General features: G+C 50.0%; 9 protein-coding genes across 9 annotated transcripts; 5 read left to right on the top strand and 4 right to left on the bottom strand.

The window, feature by feature from the left end:
* Nucleotides 1-337: 337 nt before the first annotated feature.
* Nucleotides 338-2,533, bottom strand: BJY04DRAFT_227010 (GMC family oxidoreductase; the record flags this gene model as incomplete). The annotated part of the gene is made up of 7 exons (XM_073718539.1): nucleotides 338-384; nucleotides 461-481; nucleotides 555-596; nucleotides 661-1,143; nucleotides 1,202-2,078; nucleotides 2,130-2,171; nucleotides 2,234-2,533. The coding sequence occupies 7 exons, from the start codon at nucleotides 2,531-2,533 to the stop codon at nucleotides 338-340; spliced, it is 1,812 nt and encodes a 603-aa protein (XP_073572487.1).
* An 828-nt stretch (nucleotides 2,534-3,361) lies between these two features.
* Nucleotides 3,362-4,514, top strand: BJY04DRAFT_227009 (MBL fold metallo-hydrolase; the record flags this gene model as incomplete). Its single annotated transcript, XM_073718538.1, has 2 exons — nucleotides 3,362-3,450; nucleotides 3,512-4,514. The coding sequence occupies 2 exons, from the start codon at nucleotides 3,362-3,364 to the stop codon at nucleotides 4,512-4,514; spliced, it is 1,092 nt and encodes a 363-aa protein (XP_073572486.1).
* A 216-nt stretch (nucleotides 4,515-4,730) lies between these two features.
* BJY04DRAFT_206890 (MFS transporter) lies at nucleotides 4,731-6,308 on the bottom strand (the record flags this gene model as incomplete). The annotated part of the gene is made up of 4 exons (XM_073713777.1): nucleotides 4,731-5,558; nucleotides 5,603-5,664; nucleotides 5,726-6,120; nucleotides 6,178-6,308. 4 exons carry the CDS (start codon nucleotides 6,306-6,308, stop codon nucleotides 4,731-4,733), a joined length of 1,416 nt encoding a protein of 471 aa, XP_073572485.1.
* Nucleotides 6,309-6,748: 440 nt separating this feature from the next.
* Nucleotides 6,749-7,679, bottom strand: BJY04DRAFT_217163 (oxidoreductase, short-chain dehydrogenase/reductase family; the record flags this gene model as incomplete). Its single annotated transcript, XM_073715965.1, has 4 exons — nucleotides 6,749-6,963; nucleotides 7,011-7,162; nucleotides 7,214-7,408; nucleotides 7,462-7,679. 4 exons carry the CDS (start codon nucleotides 7,677-7,679, stop codon nucleotides 6,749-6,751), a joined length of 780 nt encoding a protein of 259 aa, XP_073572484.1.
* Nucleotides 7,680-7,976: 297 nt separating this feature from the next.
* On the bottom strand, nucleotides 7,977-9,406 carry BJY04DRAFT_206889 (S-adenosyl-L-methionine-dependent methyltransferase; the record flags this gene model as incomplete). Its single annotated transcript, XM_073713775.1, has 5 exons — nucleotides 7,977-8,290; nucleotides 8,340-8,785; nucleotides 8,834-8,957; nucleotides 9,019-9,151; nucleotides 9,218-9,406. The coding sequence occupies 5 exons, from the start codon at nucleotides 9,404-9,406 to the stop codon at nucleotides 7,977-7,979; spliced, it is 1,206 nt and encodes a 401-aa protein (XP_073572483.1).
* Nucleotides 9,407-9,739: 333 nt separating this feature from the next.
* On the top strand, nucleotides 9,740-11,299 carry BJY04DRAFT_227007 (cytochrome P450; the record flags this gene model as incomplete). Its single annotated transcript, XM_073718537.1, has 1 exon — nucleotides 9,740-11,299. One exon carries the CDS (start codon nucleotides 9,740-9,742, stop codon nucleotides 11,243-11,245), a length of 1,506 nt encoding a protein of 501 aa, XP_073572482.1. The 3' UTR covers nucleotides 11,246-11,299.
* A 272-nt stretch (nucleotides 11,300-11,571) lies between these two features.
* BJY04DRAFT_217160 (O-phospho-L-serine:2-oxoglutarate transaminase) lies at nucleotides 11,572-13,150 on the top strand (the record flags this gene model as incomplete). The annotated part of the gene is made up of 7 exons (XM_073715964.1): nucleotides 11,572-11,681; nucleotides 11,733-11,851; nucleotides 11,901-12,079; nucleotides 12,139-12,629; nucleotides 12,678-12,870; nucleotides 12,922-13,012; nucleotides 13,065-13,150. 7 exons carry the CDS (start codon nucleotides 11,572-11,574, stop codon nucleotides 13,148-13,150), a joined length of 1,269 nt encoding a protein of 422 aa, XP_073572481.1.
* A 269-nt stretch (nucleotides 13,151-13,419) lies between these two features.
* Nucleotides 13,420-14,992, top strand: BJY04DRAFT_38524 (uncharacterized protein). Its single transcript, XM_073720260.1, has 4 exons — nucleotides 13,420-13,833; nucleotides 13,888-14,123; nucleotides 14,194-14,540; nucleotides 14,608-14,992. The coding sequence occupies exons 1-4, from the start codon at nucleotides 13,729-13,731 to the stop codon at nucleotides 14,853-14,855; spliced, it is 936 nt and encodes a 311-aa protein (XP_073572480.1). The 5' UTR covers nucleotides 13,420-13,728; the 3' UTR covers nucleotides 14,856-14,992.
* Nucleotides 14,993-15,446: 454 nt separating this feature from the next.
* On the top strand, nucleotides 15,447-16,432 carry BJY04DRAFT_38475 (uncharacterized protein). Its single transcript, XM_073720259.1, has 3 exons — nucleotides 15,447-15,579; nucleotides 15,865-16,322; nucleotides 16,396-16,432. The coding sequence occupies exon 2, from the start codon at nucleotides 15,874-15,876 to the stop codon at nucleotides 16,291-16,293; it is 420 nt and encodes a 139-aa protein (XP_073572479.1). The 5' UTR covers nucleotides 15,447-15,579; nucleotides 15,865-15,873; the 3' UTR covers nucleotides 16,294-16,322; nucleotides 16,396-16,432.
* The last annotated feature ends 171 nt before the right edge of the window (nucleotides 16,433-16,603 follow it).

Below are 16,603 nucleotides of genomic sequence, written 5' to 3'. Positions count from 1 at the left end.
TACAATGGTATATAGTAGACATAAGAGAACGAGCGTGATAATCTCTGCCAACTGTTTCTATGCCAGGATTATCTCTTGCGGGTCATATTTGATTCAAGAACCTCCCTAGTTGTACCTTTGGTAATAGCTTCAATCATTACACCTCTTTGTACTTCTCTGAGACAATAAACTACATATGCACAAGAGCTTGAGCTCTGAAAGGCCAACTCTACTTGGATATGTAAATCACTAATCAGAACTATTGTATCAAGGGACCCAAAAACAGTATGAAGAGAAATTGCGAGATCTATATCATAATTCTTCAAACGTAACAGACAATCGGTCTCCGATTTTACATCTACCAAGTGCTCTTGATATCATCGGCAATCTTCTCGGCCAGCATATCTGTGGTAAGGCATGTCAGTCGTACCCTATAAAGAAAACGAACTTTTTGTATCAAACTGAGGGACTCTGAACATACAAATGATCGACTGAGGAAGACCTGTTGCAGGAAGGAGTACGTCAGCTTAACATGTACTAGAACCTCTGAGAGCCTGAGGGCAGGAGGAGCTCACTCGGAGGGATGAACGGAAAGCTCGAAGAATCCACAACACGCACTATGATTCGAAAGTCAGCCTCATTCAGCATCCAGATATATCACCAAAATCAAAGAGCACTCACGCCTTTCTGTGCCGAACACTCTCCCCTGACTATCCAGAACCGCCTTCTCGTCCCCTGTAACCCCCATTCGACACGTCGCTACAGCATGTGAGACGGTATACGCATTATCCCTGACAAAGTTTCGGATCGCATCGTCGTTTTCATCATCGACCTCGGTGCCAGGATAATACTCCTCACCAATCCGCACTCCAGCCAAAGCATCAGAGTCCAAGATATACCTCAGTCTTCTAAATGCGGCGGAGAGAATCTCGATGTCCATTTCCTCCACCAGCCAATTAGGGTTGATGAGTGGGGGATCGGCCATCCTAGAGCTGGAAATGGAAACGTTCCCTCGGCTGTGGGGGGTCAGGAGCGTCGCGAGCATTGTTGCATAGTTGTAGCCGTCGTTGGGGCTTGATGTTAGAGGATTATAGAAGTCACCCACGTAGGCCGGGAGAGCGAGATAAAGGATTTCAGGCCAGTCGGAGGGAAGACCGGCAAGATCTATCACGTTGTATTAGCGTCGCGATTATGGCTAATATTAGAATTGGATATATCTCACCTTCCTCAGTCTTCTCGGACAACCCTCCTCGAAACTGCTCAGGTAGCCACTCAAAGGCCGCATAGTCACCCCCGGGAGCAGAAAGCGGTCCTGCCTTCTCCTCATATAGCTCCGTTGCCTGAGCAGCAATCTCCGGGATAGACAATGAATTCGCAGTCTCCAAGTTCACCCTGTAACTGATTCCAAAGAAGATATGATCCTGCATATTCTGGCCGACTCCCGGCCGATCAGCAACAAGCGGAATACCATGCTCAGCAAGGACATCAGCCGGTCCCACTCCCGAGACCATCAACAGCTGCGGAGATTGAAACGCCCCGGCGGCCATAATGACCTCCCGTCTCGCACGTAGCGAGAAGGTCTTGTTGGTTGTCAAATCGCTAGCCTCGACACCTGTGGCCACCTGCCCGTCGAAGAGGATCCTCTCTACCCTGGTCCGATCAAGAAGTATCAGATTTCTCCTGTTCAGGATTGGTGCGAGGAACGCCGTCTCGCTCGACTCTCTGGTTCCTTCTGCTTTGTTAATCGTATGGATTAACCATCCGCTGCCATTCAAATGACCCCCGGTAAACCCGGGGCCATTCTCAATCCCTTCGGCTTCGAAAGCCTCCGCCATCCAGCTACTAAACGGTTGTGCATAGTTAGGATGTGTAACGGAGAGGTCACCGCCTGTTGAGAGCGTCTCAGGATCATACTCTGGTGTCGAGTTTGCAAATCGGAAATCGTTGTTGGGAGGTGTGAAGTCAATGGACTTTTGGAAGTAGGGGAAGATATTGTCCCATGACCAGGAAGAATCATTGACGCGTTCAGCCCACAGGTCCATTGACCCGGTGGAGGGGCGTTGGTAGGCCATGGCGTGGATGGCGCTGCTGCCGCCGAGCTGGAGGAGTTAGATATAGAGGTTTGGGCCATCTAGAAAGACAGAACTTACTGTTTTCCCGCGAGGGTAATGTACACTTTGGCCATTTAAGCCCTGTTCAGAACCAGTCAGACTCATACAACCTGGTTAGATGACATCGCAGGAGATAACCATACAGCTTGAGGAGTAGTCATAAATCCCCACTCCACCAACGGATTTGTGAGTTCCGGTGACTTTCCATTGTATATGCCTGCGTTCGCCGGGACTTGGCTTATGTTGCCTGTATCAAGCTCATAGAAAGAGCCGGCTTCAATAACGGCTACTCGGATAGTATCGTTCTCTGTTAAGCGTGAGGCGAGCGTTAGCCCGGCTGTACCGCCCCCGACCACTAAGTAGTCGTAGATATTGTCGCTTGGTGCTGCTCGGACAGAAGCCGAAAGAGCAAGAAGGGAGAGAAGTGAGGACCGATGCAGCATCGTGGGAAAAGCGTGACAATGCAATGATCTAGCGAGTTTCTACTATCTCTTTTCGATAGGAACGATATGCATACAGCTATGCAGACTATCTTCAGCCTTCCTGTCTCTTTGATATATATGCAATTCTAACCCTGATCACACTCTATTCAGCTGCCCAAGATAGATCTCAGAAGGCGACGATAGCCTAACCATCAACACATACTCCACGTTCAATCCTTCAACCATCATCCCTCTCACCCCAGGCTGTGCCTGAAACCTGCATCGAGCCACGTTGTGGTTTTCCACGAGAATGACACAACATGCGGGCGATCCCGATTGGTGATGTGGGAGGCTGAAAATAGAACTCGTAATTGTCTGCAGGGAGTTTAGATGGGGTTGAGCTTCGGCTGAACTATGAGGTGTGGCTTACTCCAGGTATACTTTACTCAGTGCCATTCCGTCTACCCAGTGCCGTTGCCTTGCGCATGATACCTAGGGCCAGGTATGCCGAGATTACAGGGTGGATAGTGTGAGCTCTGGTCTGTGTTTTGCTTGGGCTGTCTGGGCCAGCTGGGTCGATTGCGCAAGGCGTTGAACTAAGTGCTGAGCGTGCACTTGGCGAAGAAAAGGACAGGGCAGAAGTGCTTTCACAATCTTTCATTTCGGGTCCAGAATCTGCTCAGCCCCGAGTACGCGTAGAACCTTCGTGAGTCACAGGAGGGTGACATTCATGTTGCTGTCTAGCGGTTTGGGGAGTAGAGTCTTCCCCCGGGACCGTTGGCAATCCAGCAATGCGATATGTACCAATTGTACCTTCACAGCCATCTGGAGCAAAGCACACAGCACACAATGGCCTCCTTTACTCCAGTTCCCCTTACCCCACCAGACCTGCGCATTCCGACATCTACAGCAATAGTGACGGTCCGCGTGATTGATACGTATGCCCCTCGCCTCGGTTATACTACAGCGCAACCTGAATCTAACCTTATGCCATGCCAGAACCACAACCCTCCATTTGAAGCCATCCCTATTCTGGACTCCAGAGATCCCAAGCCTAACAGGCATTGACGCCCCAACACTATCTTTCCTAATCTCATCCGAGACGCAAAGCAAACATGTCCTCTTCGACCTGGGCGTTCGCAAGGACTGGGAAAACTACGCCCCTGCAACAGTAGACCTTATCAAAAAGACAACCAAAGTGACAGTGCACAAGAACATAGCCGAAATACTCGACGACGATGACAAAGGATGCTCCGTAAAAAGCACCGACATCTCAGCCCTCATCTGGTCCCATCACCACTTCGACCACATCGGCGACCCATCTACATTCCCACCCGCGACAGCACTAATCGTTGGCCCGGGTGCCAAACAGTTTATTTCTTCCGGATATCCCACGCGCCCTGAGGCGACAACTCTAGACAGCGACACGAAAGGTCGAGAGATCCTCGAGCTCGACTTCACCCCATCCAATCCGCAAGCCTGCAAGGTTGGCCGATTCAACGCAGTAGACTATTTCGGTGACGGCTCATTCTACCTCCTTGACGCGCCGGGGCACAGTGTGGGACATATATGTGCATTGACGAGGGTTACCTCAGCGCCTGACTCTTTCATCTTCATGGGTGGTGATGCAGCACATCATCCTGGTCTCATCAGGCCGTCTGCCTACCTTCCCATTCCCAAAGTTATTAGTCCTTCGCCTTTTAAACACGGTCTCGCTCCGAGTCAGGGAGTTATACGTGGCATTTATCCCGCAAAGAGTCTCACGGAGCCTTTTTTGAAGCTTGCTAGGGGAATGTTTCCCGATTATGAGGCGGCGGAGGATACGCTAGGAAAGATCCAGGAGTTAGATGCGCAAGAAGATATCCTGGTGATATTACCGCATGATCGGAGTATTTTGGGTGGGCTTGAGGTCTTCCCCGGTAATGCTAATCAATGGAGGACACAAGGCGTGAAGGAGAAGGTTCGGTGGGCGTTTCTAGTTGATTTTGAGGCGACTTTGTAGTTTATCTTTCTTTAGTTTATGAGAAAGTTTACGAGAAAGTTTACGAGAAAGTTTACGAGAACACTGAATTTTGAATGTATCGCACTCCTTAGATGACAACTATATGCAGAAGTTAACATAAACAGCCAGAAACAAGATATCAGACAACCTCTGTAACTCCCAGATCCAGAAAATAGCGACCTTTCTATCCTCTATTCTACCAACGTACTTCGATACTTAAAACTGGACATTCGTGCTCATCCGAATCCGCTCTCCATACTTCAAAAAAACAAATGGCAACGGACACATTACCAATGCAATGCCAGCCAGCAGTGTATTTCCCCAACCCAATCCGAGCGCATCGTACATCGGCCCTCCAGCGAGCGGCAAGAACGCACCCCCGAGTGATCGTAGCACCGTTACAGCCGCAACAGCAGATGCAGCGTATGTGGTGTATGCATCAACGAGATAGGTCGAGACCACTGTGAATGCATTCAGCATCCCAAATCCGAGGAGAGACGTCCCAATAATCGGTGCAATCCAGTGGACGTCCTTCTCTGCAGTCCACCCATACCAAAGAAGAGAAGTGGGAATCAGCCAGCACGTAAAGCACAGAGACGGAAGGCGATACTCTGGTTTTGGTTCCTTGTCGGGATTCTTCTTGATGAGAGACAGGTATAGTTTATCAGAGTATCCCAGTTGGAAGATTAGACCTGCCACAGAGCCAACACCTATACCGAGGTATGAGAGGCCGACGTTACCGGACGAGAAATGGTAGGTGTCTTCAAAAATGGGTGTGAGGGTCGTGAAGAGGAGGTAAAGATATCCGTATATCGTGGCGATGTAAATTGATAGTAGCGCGACGATAGGAGAGAACAAGAGCATTTTTGTAGGACGTAAGATGGAAAATGTGAGTGTGCTGCGCCTTGAGCGGCCGTTATCGAGAACGCTGCGGAGGTCATGGTTTCTTGTTTCTTTGCGAAGGCGAAGGGTCTTTCGTTGAAGGATTGTATAGGCGTAAGATTCGCGGAGAAAGACTGGGGTAAGAACGGTGACCACACCAGCCTGAAGAATCAGCAATGATCACAAGCAAGAGCATGTCGACTTACACCAATTGCCAGGACCCAAAAGTTCCATCTCCATCCTGCCGACTGCGTCAAATACGCCCCAGCTGCCGTGTGTCAGTCCTTTCGGTTCTTCGGTCTGGCATATAGATAGGTAGGAAAACCAACCAATAGGCCCAATAACAGGCCCCAGCACAGGCCCCAGCATCCAAGCACCCATCGCCAGCCCACGTTTCTCAGCCGGTATCATATCAGCCAGTGACCCAGCACCAATGGTAAGCGGCGCACTCCCCGCCATCCCTGCGAATAGTCTGAACACGATCATGGCGCTGAGGTTTGGGGCGAGAGCGCATGCTACCGTCCAGATCAGGTAGAAAGCGTTGCAGACGTGGTAGATTGGCATGCGACCGTGGAGTTCGGAGAGAGGGGCGAGGATAAGGGGGCCGATTGCGTAACCGAGAAGGTAGACGGAGACGACGAAGGCACCAAGAATGTCGCTGGTGAAGTGAAATTCTGCCTTGAGTTGGGAGGTGCCGGGAGCGACCATTGAGGAGCCGAGGGGTCTAGCATTTCTGTCAGTATCCATACCATTGGAAAGAGAGCTAGCCACGAGAGCGTACGTGAGGACGGAGATCAGAGCAATGGTGGTGGTTGCCAGCACCTTGCGAGTCGACGACCAGTTCTTCGGGTTCTCGGGGTCATTGGGTCCATCCCAGTCAACCACTTCTCTATGGAACTCAGGATTCGCCATATCGTCTGTTTCTCATTTGGAGTAGATTCAATGTGCTGAGACCAGAGTGATTCTAAAAGGTTCTTAACCATTTCTATATTCTTGGTCCGGAATGTCCAGAGTCCAGAGTATGTTTCGAGTCGATCTACCATGGTTCAACAATGAGTTCAACAAGCAATTGCCCCGTCTGACTGCATAAACGAAGTGGCTGAGCGAGCTCGTTAATCTCTTTCCGTGCTTACCGTGACCATTCATATTCCGGTTTGCACTTTTTGGTTTACCTTTCTACTTGAAGCTAGGATACTCTGGGCTGATCAGAAGCCACTAGTGGCAGATAGGATACAAGAATAGCACACGCAGGAATTAATCTTGATATTGGTAATGTATAGATAAGCAATTGCGGCTTCTCACTGCTTTCAAACAAATTCAGCTGCTATCGGCTTGGATCAGCTATTCGAGACTTAGTCCTCTCCACCGCGCATGACCTTGGCCAGGTTCTCAAAGGCAGTACGGCGCTTCGTCACGATCTCATTGAATATATCTGCCGGTCCAATACTGCCAATGATGATTTCATCCTTTCCTGCTACCAACCCTTCATACGTCTGCTCAATGAAAGCGTCAAGCGGCATGCCGAGTTTCCGGCCAGCGTCTTCGCCCATATAGTCGTGGAGCTCGGCTATGCATTGTCAGCAGGGGCTTGCCACGCGGAAAAGTGAAACTCACTCTGCACAGGGGGCGGAGATATTTCGATCACCCTGGTATTGGAATGGCGCAGCTGCTCCCGTAAGCAAAGAGTGAACACGTTGAGAGCCACTTTCGATGCCGAGTACGCGGGCAGTGTCGCGGCGGGAACGATGGAGATATTCGAGCCAGTGCTACAGGTGCAATGATTTAGCATAAGTCGCAAATACATCCAGTCTACTCACAAGATGATCGAGGTTTGGTTGGAGTGTCTTTTGAGATAAGGCAGCAGACTGTGTGTGAGGGAGACAAAGCTAGTGAAGTTGACCTTAATCTCGTCGTGGAAGCTGGACAGGTCAAACTCTTCCGCTACGTTGTACGGCTTCTGCACGCCAGCGTTGAAGAAGATGCAGTCAATATCCGGGGACTTTGCGAACACTCTGCATTTGTTAATACACGCCCAGACCATTTCGGAAGTGATGTATCAGAATACTTCTTTACAAAGTCCGGAATCTCGTCTAAACGTGTGATGTCAAATGCCACCCCATCTGCCTTTTCGGGGCCGTGTGTCTGAACGAACTCATCCAGCCGCTCCTGACGGCGTCCAACGACAGTGACTTTAACATCGGTCTGCACCAGTTGAGTCGCTAGTGCTAGACCAATTCCAGAAGTGGCGCCAATGGCCAAGCAATGCTTGTATGGGAAGCTCATGGTGACAACGAAGGGTAGTAGCAGGTTGTTTGGGGTCTGTTGTGGCGTCGTTTAGTGCTCAGTCAGAGTAAGGTCTTAGCTTTAAATACAGAGGGGCTGGAAGGTGCAGGAGCACCGGGTAAGAAGTTGTTAATGAAGCAAGGAGGAGGATTACATATGCAGTGTTATGTGAGGCCGTGGAATTCTAGAGGACTTAGGGGCCTTATCCCCGCGGATTTAAGCCGGCCATGGTTCCGCACTCGCACGACGAATCTTAATTCCACAATTCCTAGCCAGAGTATGATCTTCTATTTCAAACTATCTTGGTTCAGCTTCAATCACACTCTGCGTTGCAAGCGGGGAGCTCCAGATCTTTACCACCCTGAACCCTACCGACCCTAGCAACTCCACCCACATAGCTTCGGTTCGCTCGAAAGCTGAAACCTTCACCATCATTGTCAAGTCGTACGCAGTAGCTTGTGGGTGGGGGTTCTTGTCAGGAAGGACATGGTCATGCACTAGTAGTTTACTATACCCTAGTCTCATCGCCCCTCGGAGATGGCTGAGTATGATTCGAGCTGGGGGATCGGCCCAATCATGAATAACCCCATGGAGATAATAAGCTCGAGCTCCTTTCCAGTATTAGTAACTCTGTCAGTTTTCGATTGCCGGACAACGTACCCATCACCGGCTGCGCAGTAAAAAAGTCATGGACCATCTTCTGCACAGTAGTCGGACATTTGGCCAAGGCGATCACATCGCCGCGGTCTTGGAGCACAAGCCGCGGTGCAAGATCGGACTCATGTGAGAGTAACTTGTTCATATCATGCCCAACATTACCTCCAACGTCAACCAACAAAGGTGTTGTCGAATCGTTTGGCTGCCCGTCGTCCAACCGCTCAAATGGGTATATGTCCAACATACCAGCCTGATGGGCCATAACTCCTCCCATCATGTTGTTAAAAACTCTCCCTTCCTTCTCATGGCTGTTATAGTAGTCGAAGAGATTCCCTTTGAAGTCCTTGGTATACTGGAAGATACCGTCATTTGGATCTGTAGGGTTCTGGTAGCCGGTCTTCGCGAGGAACTCGGGAGCTTGATAAAAGCATGGAAGGGTGGCATCGTAACTAGACCTCCTAAGCATATGTTCGTTCAAGGAGCTCGGTGGTACCAACAGGTAGTTCACCCAGTCTCCAAAGACTGGCTTGAGCAGTGACTTGCTAAAGGCACTCTGCTGGAAGCTTCCGGGCGAGGACTCGGTGATGAGATTTGTGGCGACGAGGTGCCGTAGGATTCGACCTGTGCGTTTCTTTCGTTAGATCAATCCGTCATCAAGTGCAAGCTAGGCAATATCTCATACTCAGAAGAAACTCGTCGCATCCTACGCGTTTTGCCAATTCCCCGGCCGTGCACACGGCGCTTTCTCCAATCTCGTGCCATCTTTCGAAAAGCTCTAGGTCTCGAGCAATCTTGAGGCATGCACCAAGCGCCGGCTGTTTTTTTTTTTTTTTTTCGTTAGCATATATCATAGGCGTCACGATGAATCTAAGGGAACATGCCTCAGTCAAAACAAGACGTGCAACCGTGTCCCATGACGTCTCCAGTCGACTTACTAGGGCATATGCAGCCCTCAAAGTTCTGATGCGATCGCCGTCGAATGCGAAAAGGGAACTATCTATGTCCTTGATTGAATTAATAAGTTCATCTGTGTCCAGGTGGTCGCCGCCGTTGATACCGTTGGTTGGCATGATGCGCGACTGGAACTATTGAAAGCTGGCGAAGTAAGCATTACACTGTGGATATCAGACCTATCTTCGCACACATAGCTTGCTCATTTTGTAGTCAATACGGTGCATACTGTGGCTATTGTGTTGGTGATGCGAGAATTATAGGTGGCACCGAGTAAAAGTTACCTGCTGTCCCTGGGTAGTTGCAATATCTCAATGCAAGCCTGGTTTGTTCAATGCTGTCGATTTCAACAAAAATAAGAATCCAGAATAAAAGCTTCCGGTAGGAAGGTATCACTGACAATGTTGACTAAGAAGCTTGTTCTTTTTGGCAGTATGGGTGCTGCTTCAGTGATGTGGGGAGTTCCCCTCGTTCTGATCCTGATTGTGCTGCCCGGGGTAGCCTTCTATCGTCTATTCCTAAGTCCTCTCTCCCACATTTCCGGACCTCCATATGCCTGCATATCCCCCCTCTTTCTACACGCGGTCTGCTACATAGGGATCGAAGGCCGCGTTCTCCTCCACTATCATGAAAAGTACAACACCCCCGTTCTTCGAATTGGACCAAACGCCGTCTCGCTCTCCAGCCCAGACGCTCTCTACCCAGTTTACATCGTCGGTGGCGGATTACCGAAAGATGCTCGATACAAGAACTTCCGCGTGGAGGGACACGATACGATCTTCTCAAGTGTCGACACTGCATATCGTGATGCAAGAGCCAAAGCCGTTCTACCACTGTTCGCTCCGAGCCGTATTCGAGCGTCTTGTGAGAATGGTGTTTGCGGGGACTTGATCCAGAGATTCATTGATACTCTCCGGTCAAGGAGGGAGGAATCCTTGTCGAAGCCATCGGGCACACAACGCAAAGTTGACATACTCGATCTTTCGTCTCGGTTATCCATTGATATCTTAACGGCTTTCCTCTTCAACAAGACGTATGGAGGTCTAGATGAGAGAGAGGGAAAGGTCGACGGTTATACAGGAAACCGACTGACCAAAAAGTTGTCTGCCACCCCCTTTGTCCTCGCCATCGTAGCATTCAGCCGCTTCTCTCTTTTACCGAACTGGTTATTTACCCTGGTCTTCTCTCTTCTGATGGGTCCAACACTATCCAAGCCCGAAGTGGCCGCATCACTCGCAAAAGTCTCACAATTCGTCAACAGTATCGCCGACGGCAAGGAGATCGACAGTTGTTATAACACCTACCAATCCCGACTACTAGCAGCCGCAATTTCACCTGAAGAAACACTCATTCAATGCAAGGCAGCTATGTTCGCGGGCGCCGACTCCACAGCGGTCATGCTCTCCACCATTCTCTTTCACCTCGTTCGCAGACCGGCTGTACGCCAGCGGCTGAAGAGGGAGATCCAGGGACGCCAACCTGGTGCGGACTACCAGTCGCTCCCATACCTACAAGCTGTTATCCGTGAGGGTCTGCGCCTAGGTATGGCAAATCCAGCACGTTTGACGCGCGTTGTGCCCCCACGAAGCCCTGGATGCACTGTCAGTGGAGTGTTTCTTCCACCAGGGACCATTGTCGGTGCCGCGGCATACACCTTGCACCACAATCCCGAAGTATTTCCTCGCCCATTCGAATTCTTGCCCGAGCGGTGGCTGATTAGTGGCAGAGGGCAGGGGTTCCAGCGTCTAAAGGAAAGTGACATTATCCCGTATGGATTGGGTTCTCGGACTTGTTTGGGACGGAATCTGGCAAACCAGCAGCTGTATGCGACGGTAGCGAGAGTGGTTGAAAGCAATGTCCTTGATGGTGCAGTGACATGTACGGAGAGCATTGAATTGATCGAGTGGTTCAACGCTGAGATCAAGGGCCATGTTTTGGAAATTGAGTGGAACTGTTGACCTGTCCGGGTGCCATGCCCAGACACTACTTTATGCGCCTTAGGATGGTCAGGCAGCTCCACTCCTGCCAGAGATAATGGCACACACTCTTATGATTCATAAAGTTTTGTAATCCAGTGAAATAGAGGTGTGCCATGACACCAGTGGTATTGGGCTGTAGTCGTGGACACAATAATGCCAAGCCTCTTCTGGCTCTGTCACGTGGTGATAAGCGTGGTGCGGATACGATATCGGAGGCGTGAGTCACATGGGAGGGGCCACCCAAAAAAGATTCAAGATCCCCTCATCCACATTCGTCTTTCCTACACAATTGAAGATTTGCAATCATGACTAGAAGAGAGGATATCACATATTTGGGCGCCGGCCCTGCTGCCCTTCCTACCGACGTTCTTGCGACCGCCGCAGAGGCCCTCCAGAACTATGAGGGCACCGGACTGTAAGCTCCGTCCAGTCTACCCAGATCGTGAGCATCGACTGACTCCATTAGGGGTGTTGCAGAGCACAGCCATCGCAGCGAGCTCGCTGCTGGCATCCTGAATACGATGAAGGAAGACCTTGCCAACTTCCTCGATATTCCTTCCGAGTTCGAGATCCTGATCATGCAAGGTTCGACTCCCGATCTCGGCTGCCATGTATCGCAATACTGACGGGCTAGGTGGTGGATCGGGTCAATTCGATGCGACGGTATACAATCTAACTGCTATCTGGGTGGAGAGGCAGAGACAGAAGATTATTAAGGAGAAGGGCGAGCTATCCGAGGAGGACCTCATTGCAGAGCTACGGAAGAAGGTCGACGCGGAGCTGCGTTTGGACTATCTAGTCACTGGATCGCAAGTACCCCGACCAATCTCTTCTACTTGCCCTGCTAATACATCTGCAGCTGGTCGCTAAAGGCCAGTCAAGAAGCGACCCGTCTCCTAGGACCCGAGTACGTCAACGTTGCCAGCGACGCTCGAACCGCGAATGACGGGAAATTTGGCAAGATCGCGGATGAGTCGACATGGAAGCTCAGCCCCAAGGCGGCTATGGTGTACCTTTGCGAAAATGAGACTGTGGACGGCGTGGAATACCCGGCTTTCCCTAAGGTTCTTGAGTCAAAGGGATCTGAAGACGATCCAATTGTCATTGGGGATTTTTCTTCCACAATTCTCTCAAGGCGGATACCCTTTGAGAACTTCTCCATAGTGTACTTCGGTGCTCAGAAGAATCTTGGTCTCACCGGTATCACCGGTGTTATTATCAGGAAAAGCCTCCTCCCTCCTAACTCTCCTCCATGCTCTCCCACTATCCTACGAAAGCTAGGACTGCCTATCGCTCCGACAATTCTTGATTACTCCATTATCGCTAAGAACAACAGCCTTTACAACACCCTTAGCATTTTTGAGTGAGTCATGAGTCCTTGCTTCAATCATAAATATGCTGATATGTTTAGCGTGTATGTTGCTGGTCAAGTCATCAAGAAGCTGCTCGCTTCCTTCCCCGACAAGGTTGACGGGCAACAATTTGTTGCCGAGCGCAAGGCTAGCAAGGTGTATGAAGCACTCGAGGCTTACCCTGACGTCTACCGCATCGTCCCCGACAAGACCGTGCGATCACGTATGAACATCTGCTTCCGAGTCATCAAGGTAGGCCACACCCATATTTGTCAATGACAGGTAAATTCTAACTATTCGCAGAACGGGGCCTTAGATGAGTCTGAAAAGGCATTCCTAAAGGGAGGCACCGAGCGTGGAATTACCGGCATGAAGGGTCACCGAAGCGTCGGAGGTCAGTTCTTCGCATTTCCCCTCTAACTACAGCTTTTTATTGACATACACAGGTATTCGCGTCTCAAACTACAATGCCATTCCAGAGTCAGGCATTGACAAGCTTGTTGTGTACCTCAACGAGTTTGCGAAAGCATGAGTATGTCCTGCAGATGAGCGATCAATGGCCCAGGTGTTCAACGCGCTGGGTAAGTATAATGAATTGAGCATTGAATGGTTTCACGATGTTAAAAGCGAGAGGCTCAACCCTCTAAGACCCATTTTGATATTCTCTGATGTCTTACTTCCTAATCTAGAGCAATTCGTATTTCTATAGAATCCTTGTCATATAAGTTTATACCTCAAACCCTTCAAATTACCAGATGCATACACAAATTCCATCGCTTGCTATCTCCAAAGCGAGCATACAAGCCGCATAGGACACGGAGTAAATAGATGGAGTCCAAGTTCGGGGTTTATGCGACCTGCTTACTCCTGTCTCCACTCATGACGTGCTTGTTGTTGCTCTGACTCGATCATTCAGAAATACGAGCTATGGAAAATCAGCCGTCCCTGATTTGACCTTTGATCGCGGGGTTATATCCTTGGGCTTTCAAGCATCTGAGGCTCTTCCAGTTTTATTCATGTGTATCATCATAGGATAACTCCTTGAGTCAACCTGTATTTCTCCCGCCCACAGCTTGCCAATACGAATTACCGTACCCCACCATCAACAGAATGACCATCATCGCCGTTGCAGGAGGTACCGGCGGCGTAGGAAGGACAATTGTCGATGTACTCACTCAGCAAGCCAAGCATGAAATTATTGTGCTGACGCGCAAGGTAGGCGATATCTTCTACTCGCCTTGTCGGTTGAAAACCACTGACAACAAACAGCCCCGAGAGAATGACCCGATCCTCAGTCGCTCGAAGCAGGTCGAGGTCGATTATACCAACATCGCCTCTCTTGAGCAGACATTCAAAAAATATCAAATTGATACAGTCATCTCTGCGATCTCATTGTACGGCGAGGGTGACAGCGAAGCGCAATTAAACCTCATCAAGGCTGCCAGCCAAGCAGGTTCAACAAGGAGGTTCATCCCGAGTGAATACTCGTATATCCAAACCGAGGAGTATGTCTTATTCCATTCAACGATCCCTGTATGCCTAGTCATAAGATCCGGTGCTGACGGCTGTTTCTAGCCTTCTTCCACTGGACCCCAGCATACAATACTTCCTTGATGCAGCAAACCTTCTCAGAGAAACAACACTCCAGTACACGCGCGTCATACCCGGCTTCTTCATGGACTATTGGGGTATGCCAGACGTGAAAACCAACCTCGAACCCCTCACCTTCGGTGTCGATATGGTGAATTGCGAAGCCGTTATCCCCGGCGACGGGAACGATGTGATTGGCATGACATATACGTACGACATGGCTCGATTTATCGCCGAATTACTAGAGGTAGAGGAGTGGGAAGAGTTTAGCGTCGTTGTCGGGGATGAGGTTACCTTCAATCAGCTATTGGCGATCGGAGAGGAGGTTAGGGGTACGTTGCTTTTTTCTTCGTTTTCTTTTGCTTCGAAGTGGGGTTGGCAGCTGACACTATGGTGTAGGGATGAAATTCAAGGTGGTGTATGATGATGCTGAAAAGGTGAAGAGTGGCAATGTTACTGTTCCTCAGATGCCGGAAGGCCACGGCTACAGCGCGAAGGAACTGGTGGAGATGACGGCCCTGGTGGACAGGCTTCTTATTGCCAAGGTGTTTGATTTTCCTAACGCAGTTCGGTCGAACAAGAGGTTTCCGAATCTTGAACTGGTGAAGGTCAAGGATTTGGTGAGGGATGCATGGGCACAGTCGTAGAGTAAGGTTGCAGTATATATTTCCTGCAGAACATAAAGGTACTTGTCACAGCTCTACGGAACTACTCTCCATACCTATAATTTTAAGTTTATTACGGACATAATAAAGAGACTATCTGTTCGAACTTCGAACACACACATATAGATAGATGTATATCTTAAACAATCCTTTCCCTCCCGACGCATCTCTATGTTCATAACGCTGGCCCCAAAATTAGCGGTGCTGTTCCGCCCCCAAGGTCCTCAAAATGATCGCAAAAAATGAGAGCACTGGCACGCGACATGATTGACGGGTTTAGCCCGGTTGACCGTTTTTACAGTGGATTTGATAATTCCGAGCTAGCCGGCATCGCGATATTTCACCCACTTTCTCATCTCCAACGCGGGGCCTTTGATCCGGAGAAAACAACCCGGCCTATTGGCGTCGCAGGTACTTCTGCCACGCCTTGATTGTCATGCCTCCATCCTCTCATCATCCCTGGATCCCTCGCAGAAGTCCGGTCCGCTTTGTCTCCGATTGCTCAAATTAAAGCCCATGGAAAAAGCAAGCAGCGGGACGGGAGTGGCAGCTGCGAGTCAAAGTTTTGTCTGACGTCGCCCTGTCTGTGCGCGCCTGCGGTTTATAATGCAACTGGCGAGAATGCGTTGGCTGGCTTATTCCAATCCAGGCCGGCGAGTTCTGACGCGGTTTAGTCTGGGGTGCGCTGTGCTGGCATTCCTGAATCGTGAGCCCTGCGACTTTCTTTTATTCACCTCGTTGCGTCCTTTGAGTTGTTTCTTCATTCCTTTCCCTATGTGAATGACTCTCAAAACCTCCGTTTGTCTTGACCTGTGATGGAGAGTGCTCTCCAGCTCCAAACCTGCCAACTACGCCTGTCGACACAGCCGCAGTTGGATGTCGTATGAGGATGATCAGATTGGTGCCTGTTAGAGCGTGGTGAGATTTCTTTTTATTTTCCCTACTTGAACATCAAAGAGCCATCGCTAACCACCCCTCTCTATCTATCCAGACTGCAAAGATGCGCTCGCAAACAATGACAACCCCAATCGCCAGCCCGCCGGCTGGCCCTCCCGAAACCACATCGCCTACCAACTATACCCTCGTCCAAGAGAACACGATCTCCAACACCTGCATAATCTCCCGGTTATCGAAATGGCTCTGGTCCAACCAGACTTGTGCATCACCCGAAACTAGCGCGAAAGCCGTTACATCGACCGATGTGGAGACCCGATCCAGCAACTCGGAACCGTGCGAGAGTGCGTTTCCTTGTCGCGGGTGTCAGGCTTGGGGCGTGGAATGCGACCGACAGAAACCACACTGCTCACATTGTCTTGATCAGCAAATACTTTGCTTCTATGTCGAGCCGTTGCGGATTACCATGAAGCGGTCAAAACAGTCGAAGATGGCGCCTGCTGTGCGCTCAGAGATTGCGTCATAGATCGTGAAAGAGATAGAGGCACGCTTACGGTGAGTGGCATGATTGGATGAGAGTACGAAATGCGTCTCACGTGGCGTTGGAATTAATACCCATTATCATAAGACACGAATACGTTGTCGACCTGGGTTGGGAGCCTTGGTCTAGGTTTCGGTTTACTTCAATCTCAGCTCGTCTTGTTCAGGTGCTGCTAGTGCTTGGTCCTTTGCTAGTAATTCTTTATTCCCTCTTGGCCCGAGGCTATTGAAAGGGCAAAGAGCCCTTCCTCACCTGGCCAGGCGTCTCTAGCGTATGTTGGGGTGTGCGCGATATG

This window comes from Aspergillus karnatakaensis (genome assembly GCF_047715665.1).
Source record: "Aspergillus karnatakaensis strain CBS 102800 unplaced genomic scaffold BJY04scaffold_18, whole genome shotgun sequence".
Lineage (NCBI taxonomy): Eukaryota > Fungi > Ascomycota > Eurotiomycetes > Eurotiales > Aspergillaceae > Aspergillus > Aspergillus karnatakaensis.
Note: the sequence above shows the minus strand (reverse complement) of the source record. Positions and strands in the feature narration are given on the sequence as shown.